This window comes from Lepisma saccharinum, unplaced genomic scaffold, assembly GCF_977018435.1.
Source record: "Lepisma saccharinum unplaced genomic scaffold, izLepSacc3.1 HAP1_SCAFFOLD_222, whole genome shotgun sequence".
NCBI classification, from domain to species: Eukaryota; Metazoa; Arthropoda; class Insecta; order Zygentoma; family Lepismatidae; genus Lepisma; species Lepisma saccharinum.
Window position 1 is genome coordinate 269,807 of NW_028143003.1, and position 8,458 is coordinate 278,264.

The 8,458-nt window shown below is 37.2% G+C and overlaps 1 protein-coding gene across 2 annotated transcripts; it reads left to right on the forward strand.

The window, feature by feature from the left end:
- The first annotated feature begins 347 nt into the window (after positions 1-347).
- LOC145982520 (uncharacterized) lies at positions 348-5,244 on the forward strand. Of its 2 annotated transcripts, XM_083115969.1 has the most exons (3): positions 348-818; positions 1,674-4,067; positions 4,545-5,244. In XM_083115969.1, exons 2-3 carry the CDS (start codon positions 1,688-1,690, stop codon positions 4,814-4,816), a joined length of 2,652 nt encoding a protein of 883 aa, XP_082972095.1. In that variant the 5' UTR covers positions 348-818; positions 1,674-1,687; the 3' UTR covers positions 4,817-5,244. The 2 variants fall into 2 exon arrangements, with proteins under 2 accessions (XP_082972095.1, XP_082972096.1); XM_083115970.1 differs by lacking the exon at positions 348-818 and having other exon boundaries at positions 1,104-4,067.
- The last annotated feature ends 3,214 nt before the right edge of the window (positions 5,245-8,458 follow it).

Genomic DNA, 8,458 nt, shown 5'->3' on the forward strand with positions numbered 1-8,458 from the left:
GTGTGTAACAAGAAAACTGAGCCCGATAGGAAAAAACTGATTTCATTTTCGAATTCAGCACCATCGACTTACCTTAGAACACCATTCACATTCCTTGTAACAAATTTCATGTAACCAATAATTAATTTGTATTTTATTGTGATGTAAAACTGGTGTTAACATAAAAGTTTGTAAATCCATCACGGCAAAGAGAAATGCTATATAAGCAGCGAAGCTCGGTGGCCCAGGGCCTTTGTATTCGAACTTCTGATAAATGCGGAACTCGTATAAGGGTAATTCTCCAAAAACCTAGCAATATCATGTCCAAGTATAATAACTCAAGAATGACTTGACTTAAAAAGTTTACTTTTCTTTTAATTTGTAGAAGCAGTTGACCTCTAGCCATCCCAATGTATACAAAAAGAAATAGTTAATTATTTTTTAATATAAAATATGTATAAGGGTCTAAAAGTCACTCTCCTGGTATGTCCGGATCTTTTGTTAAAACAAACTATACTCATTTAAAATGTTATCATTAACATTACATAAGTTTCATTAATATTATTCATTTTTACATAGTTGAAGGTATAAAAAAACTTTTTTTTTTAAATTTAATCATTTGACATGATCCTGTTACACCACTTCAAAGTGGGTCCGAAGTTTTCATGTCACTCTCCTGGCTCAAGGAATTTTTTAAATATTTACAGTGAAAGAAAAGGATTTTTTGGTTTGTTATCTGGCAACAATGTTTCTTTCAGCCATCTTGTTTGAGCTGTAGAGTACTGTGGAAGAGCTACTTGTCCTTGTGTTTTTATCAAATTGGGAAGTTCCAAATTCAGGTTCGTAACATATTTTGCTGTCATTCTCCTGGTTAACTTATTTATAACAAATAATAACCCAAATATTTTGAAATAACTATGATTATGTGCCATTAAGCAATGTCATCACCTGACAGAAATTTGTAATCTCAACTTTTGCCCTAGGCTTTGATTATTAGGCCTAATCCATCCAAATGTCACACTCCTGGCTGTCACACTCCTGGCAATAATATCACACTCCTGGTATTTCTTGTGCCAGGAGCGTGACTTATCAGCCAGGAGAGTGACACTAATCACATGAAGGGAACAAATTCGGATCAATTTCATTGTGTACATTCGATTTGTAAGCCTATACAGCTGCTGTGCACTATCACAGAGTAATGGAGCTTTTACATCAGGCCCAAGTTCTGAATTTTACAATTTTTATCAGGCCATTTTTACTTACCCAATATTGATCCTATAAAATACATAAAAATATACTTTTGAGCACTGAGCTGGGTGACCATTCAGCAATTCTTAAATAGTGCAGCCTACATTTATATAGGCTAACTTTTTCAATTGTTTCTATGTGTTAGCATTTTGGCCACAAACTATAATCAAAATTACAATTTAAGATAGCACAAAAAAAAAATTATCATTAAATTGAATCTGGCCATAGGCTATTTCAATATTGCACTGCAGGGTATATTTAAAACCTAGAAAAAACCCATACCTAAAGAGATTTTTAACTAAACCTAAATTACATTTTTAATTACCTTTATTGGACAATTTATGCAATTTGGAACACACTGAATTATTCAGTTTGATTTAATTAAATAAAAATAATATTAAAATAAAGCCATCAAATTTGACATCAGTTTAAATAATTTCTTTCAGAGTCATCACTAATAATGGCAGGAAAGAAAAAAAAGACAACACAGTCTAGAGAGGAGAGGCTAATGAAAAAGAGAGAAGCTGAAAGGAAAAGGTACGAGAGATTGAAAAATGACCCACAAAAATTGGAAATTGAGAAGGCCAAGTGGAAAACAAAATATGAATCAAGAAAAAACAAGGGAACAGTGAAACTAATTACACAACAATCAACAAGAGACCAAAGGGCTACAAGGCAACAGTGGAGAGTGCGCCAAAAGAAACACAGAATGAAAAGCAAAATTCAACAGCAAACAAACCAGTTTGTAGAGAATAACACACCCTCTGATAGTGACCCTGATGATCCAAGTCAAGAACTTGATCAATTAGTAAATGGAGAACCTGTTTCACTATCACCAGAAAGTAGGCAGGCTACTCCGGATCCAAACACAAACCTCACCAATGGAAGTCCTCGAATCCAAATTGTTACTCGTGCCTCAAGTAGCATAACTCCAGACACAAATAAGTTCAGCGATGCATCTTTATATGTCATGTCGAAAAACTCCGATGGCAGGATAGCTGAAACAAGGAAACGAAAGCGTCGTAATGATGTACGGAAATCGAGAGAACTGAAAAGGCTGAAGCTGGATTTAGATGCATGTGAGAAAAGAGCTGAAAAATATCGGAAGCGTTATGAAAGGCTGTTGAAGAAAGAAATTGAACAGAAAAGAAGACTGAATAAGGAAGAACAGATGACACCTCGCACAAAAGTTAAACATTTTCTCCAAGGCAGAACTGTTGATGAAGATGTAAGACGAGAACTGTTCACAGGAGAAGTCATTAAGTCACAAATAGCTCACACATTCAAATCCATCAATTCTTACAAGACCAAAAAATTCCTGAAGGAGTCTCTGAGTGGAAAGATAATAAAAAAGTATAGGATGCAAAAAGCATTGCCGTTTATCCGAATTCGTACTGTGGTTGCCCACAATGAGAATAAATTGAAGCAAAGGATCAGGGAAAAAGTTGACCATTTCTTTCATGATGATGAAAATACCACCGTCAGCCCTGGAAAAAACGATTTCATTACCAGAAATAAAATTAAAAAGCAGAAAAGATACCTCAATAATACAATGAACGAGCTGCATAAACGATTTAGAAGACAGAACCCTGGTGTTTCTATAAGTTATTCATTTTATTGTAAATTACGTCCGTTCTGGGTTGTCAAACCAAGTCTTAAGGGCAGAGACACATGTTTGTGTAGAGTACATCACAACATGGAAATGCTAGTCGATAAACTGAACAAGAGTAAGGTGATTGATGCACAGAACCCAGAAGAATTGGCTGAAATTTTGTGTTGTGAGAAAAATCGCGAGGCTTGCCTGTTGAGAAAATGTAATGACTGCAACGAAAACACGATTCCTTACAATGACTTCAATGTAAATGATACTTTCACATACCAGAAGTGGATGTTGCATAAAGAAAAACGTAAAATCAAAGACCAAGAGAAAACTGTTCAGATTATCAAAAAGGATGCAATAACAAGTACTATTGGAAAAGCCATTGATGATTTGGAAATGTCTATTAAGAAGTTCATGATCCACATTGCAAACATTAGACATCAGCACCAGTATTTAAGAAAGCTTAAAGAAAATCTGAGTTGTGAGGAAGCATTAATTCACATAGATTTTAGTGAAAACTATGCACTTAAGTATGCTAAAGAAGTCCAGTCAATGCATTTTGGTGCTTCAAGGAATGAAATTACGCTTCATACTGGTGTAGCATACCACATGACTGAGGACAACACTTCAATAAAACCAGTTTCTTTTTGCACACTGTCAGAAAGCCCTCGCCATGATCCATCTGCAATTTGGGCACACCTTGAGCCTATTTTGACAGACGTGCTACAAGATAAAAGAATTACAGCTCTCCATTTCTTGTCCGACTCACCATCCACTCAGTACCGAAACAAAAAGAACTTTTACCTACTTGAAAAATACCTACAAGAGAAATTCCCCAGGATCAAAAAGGCAATTTGGAACTTCACAGAAGCTGGTCATGGAAAAGGTGCCCCTGATGGGATAGGTGGCTGCCTGAAACGTACAGCGGATAACATGGTTTCCTTGGGATATGATGTTAACAACATCATTATTCTTGAGAAAATTTGGAAAGAAAACTGTCCAAACATCAAATTGTGGGTTGTTGAGGAGGACATCATATTGAGGGTTGATTCATTTTTGTCATCTGCGGGCGATTTAAAAGCTGTGAAAGGAACAATGAAGGTTCACCAGGTCACAGCTGCACTTGGAGAGACTGACACAAAGATGAACTACAGGACCCTAAGCTGTGAAGAATGCAAGGCTGACAAAAACTGTGAGCATTATGGAATCTTTGTTTCAAACTCAACTCATCTGACACAAGGTAAGAAAATTTCTTTGATTTTATTTGACTAAGTTTAGTCCACATTGTATGTTCGACAATTTTTTTTTTTAAATTTTTCATCTACAATTTATAGTAGATTTTGTAGTATACCTACAATTTTAGTTTTTGATATAAGCATAAGTAGGCCTACATAAATCTAATACCGGTACCTACTGTATGTTAAAAGTAAAATAAATTAAATTGTCTTGATTTCTCAAATTGTTAGTAGACAAAGGATTAAAAGATATAAAGAACAATGCATACTTTAATCATAGAATAAGATAAATAAACTATATATAAATGAAAAATAGTAGAACTCTAAGTGGGCTATATAATGAGGTCAGCAGTTAAAGGCCAAATTTAATTTCAAATTATTTAATTTTTGCAATAATTTAAAGTAGCCCTGCTACTAACATTCACACATTAAAAGTTATCATTATATAGTAAATTATATGTTAGATTTTATTTTAATTTCAGCCCAGCTGATGCAGACTTACAATATAGGAGAATGGGTCATATTTCACTATGAAAACCTGATATTCCCTGGAGAAATAATTGAACTTGGACCAGGGAAACTTTTCATCAATGCCATGGAACCAAGCAATTCCAAAAGAACATCCTGGTCTTGGCCGAAAACTAAAGACATCCATGACTACCCCATCGAAGATGTCATAAAAAAAATTAACCCTCCAACACCCATTGGAAGCAGCCATAGAGTTGCAAATTTCTGCTTCCTGGACAGTTTTTAGGCTAAACCAATACCTTGTTTTTTGGCCGCTCCATATAAAGCTTTCGTTGTGTTTTATATTTTTGGCTCAGCTTCAAGTTATGGCTGATCTAGAGGCTTTACTTTATCTTTCAACAGCTGTATTCAATTTTATAATTTAGTAAATAATAATTTTTCTATTTTCCTGGAATGTGTGTGTGTTTTTTGGGGTAATATTTTAGCTAAGCTACAACAGTACTAATTATGTCACTCTCCTGGTATCATCCGTCACTCTCCTGGTGGCTGAAATTTAAATGCCTTGTTTCAACCACTTTGGAGCATGAAGGTGTATTCCCCTTATTTTTCCCTTGTTTATGATCTCATGTAGAGTAAGTGTGATTTTTTTCAGATTTTTTAGAACAGTTTTGAAATTCGCAAATTTTTGCTTTCAAAATGTTCACTTTTTGGAGAATCACCCATAAATGTCTTTTATTTCAACACTCGAACTTCTGCTTTTACATCCACTTCGATATTAGAAATTAGTTCATTCTGGGATTACCTTAGGACAGATATTTAGCTCTTCTGGTCAGAAGGCTTATATTCTCTCTGTTCTATGCTCCTGGTCAGGAGATATAATTGAGAGAGTAGTGATTGTCTTGAGATATGCCGGAATTCGGGATCGGCCGATAGACTGTTAGTAGTCAACGTTTGTAACCCTGGTCAGGGCACACGTTTTCTTATTCTGTGGTCACGGAAGAATTTTCGGTTCTCTGGTCAGAGGCTGGAGAGAGAAAAGGAAGTTGGATACTTAACTGGATATCGATAGAATCTAGTGGGAAGGAGGATTGTCGACTGCTTGTAGAATCTTGGTCAAGATCTATAAGTAGATTGACAACCTTTGACCCCGAATTACGACTGACCTTTCATCGAGAACTGAAGCAGCCGGATTAACCCGAACCTTGAGCCAAGGAGACTCAAGCCCCAAGGAGTTACTGAGCATGAAGCCGAGGCTCAATAGACCCATCAACCAGGTAACGATCCAGGGCGGATCTTACAAGGGTGTACTATGTGGACGGTCACCCCTCATTCGCAGATTTAAATCAAATTAAATATCAGTTCAACAAATCAGCACAAACGGCTGGATATGACTGGGTGTATGGGTATTTGTCACGTCAAAGTTGAGTGTACGAAAAGAGGAAGGACCATCATTTCCTCGTGCCAGATGTATGACCAAAGAAAATGTTTTCAGCAAGTAGAAAAGTGCTATGATGAACTGCATTTGTGGGACAAACCTGGTGGTATTTTCAACTGCGATGAATCAGGATTGCAATTGATTTATGAGCCAGGTAAAGTGGTCGCAGTGAAAGGAAAGAAGGCAGTTTATGCACAGACTAACCTAGAAAAGGTGAAACAGTCACAATCATGGCACGTGCCACAGCTTGCGGTCAATTCATACCTCCTTCCGTTGTTATGAAAGGAAAAAGAAAGAATTATACCTATCTATCAGGAATGCCCCCTGGAACTACAATCGAATTGGCAGATAAAGGATACATGACATCTCAGGTATTTTCCAAATTCCTTGATCATCTGGCTGAATACAAACCGGCAGGACTAATTTTACTAATTTTAGATGGTCACTCTACCCACTGCAAGGACCTACATATTTTGGAGCATGCACTTGAACTACATATTAACATGCTTCGCTTGCCATCAGATTCGACACACATCATTCAAACCTGTTTGTGGCTTTTTTCAAACAACTCAAACAGTACTATAATGATTGATTGATTTAGTTTATTTTACTTCACTTTTGGTGCCTCTTGGCTAATTTGCGAAGATGGGGACGAGTGATAAAATGATGAAATTGACGAATGGACATTCACAAACAACCAAGCCAGAGCGAGATTCGAACCCGGGACCCTTGGCGTCGCAGCACGATGTGCTAACCACTCGGCCACAGGGTCCGGTAGTACTATAATGAAGCATGTAGATTGTTTTTGAGAGCAAACCCAGGGAAAAACATTTTTGAAGGCACAATTTGGACATGTTTTTACACAAGCGTGGAATAAAGCAGCAACTGTATTGACTGGTGTTAATGGATTTCAGACAACAGGATTATTTCTGGTTGATCCTTCTAAAATCCCAGATAACTGCTAAGAGGGAAATTAGAGCTACTCCTACGAAGACGAAAGCTTCCATGCCTACAAGCAAGGAAGCCATTGACTGTCAACATGCGATCAGCAAAGGACCTGAGGGATTATTTTTTAATAAGTTGTAACAGAGGGGTTTTAATTGATTTTAATAGTAGGGAAATTTTAGTGCTTTTTTTAAAAAAAAGAACAGGTAGTTGTGATGGAATCTAAATATTTTATCCTATCCATGTAAACCTAATCCTTGCCATCGACGAAGCTTCGTGGGCAACCGTGAAGCCGATAAACCGACCTGAAGAAGGGGACGGTGGTCCTTGAAACGTTGTCAATTACTCAACACGTACTCACTGAACGTAAGTAAAAATAAGTTCTATTTTATTTTATTTATAGTACATAAAGTGAGTAAGTCCCACGTAACCAGAAAAATGAAAGCAAACATCTCACCTCCAAAACTAATGAGTGGTTTTGTCCCATGTGTAATGTTCCATATGAGTGCTGATGGAAGAGACTGGGTGCAATATACTGCGTGTCACAATTGGTATCAAGAAAAATGTGTCCCTGGTGGTGATGATCCATACTTTGTATGCTACAATTGCTCTGAGAGTGATTAGGGACTTGTTATTTTCCCATTACTGTTATTGGAGTGTAGGTATGGCATTTTTTTAACTTGTATATTCAATATTCTTCTTGAACTTCACTTATAGAATACAATACATATTATATAGATTGTAAAAATAATTCCACAGAATATTAAAATGTACGTAATATGCCTTGTTGAAGTTCCTCAAGTCAGTGACACAGATACCCAACCTTTTGGGTAACTGACATTTTACAACTCTGTCACTGACATAAAATTGCATATACTTATGTTCAGAATATTTTCACATACCTTTAATATTATATCACACATAGTGTTACATTGCAAAATAAAGTGCATATTGTGCCATTACATGATCATTATTTTTATATTTGATGAAATACCCTTAACCTGTTGGAGTTTCTCCAAATTACCCTACATGAATTATGAAAACAATTAAGTATAAATACGAGGTGCATCCAGAAAGTAAGTTTCCCTATTTTTTTCCCGTGAAAGTAAACATAATGAGCCATGTAAATTGCGCATGCGCAGCAGAGCTAAGACGTATCAATCATATGCCAGGCGGACAGATCCCGCCCGGCGCCAGTAGCGAGGCAGCAGTGGTCCGAAATGGAAGCTCGTATTCCTTCTCCCGCCGCATGCGAGGTTCGGTCGGTGATAAAGTTCCTGAATGCACAAAGCATTGCGCCAATTGACATTCATCGTCAGCTCTGTGAGGTCTATGGGCCGAACATTATGAGTAAGCAGATGGTGCGTCGCTGGTGTCGGCAGTTTTCGGAAGGTCGTCAAAGTGTCCATGATGAAGAGCACAGTGGGCGTCCGGCCCTCATCACTGATGATCTGGTTGAGCTGGTGCGGCAGCGCATCATAGAGAACCGTCGCTTCACGATTACGGAGTTGAGTAGCCTTTTTCCGCAGATATCGCGATCCGTGTTGC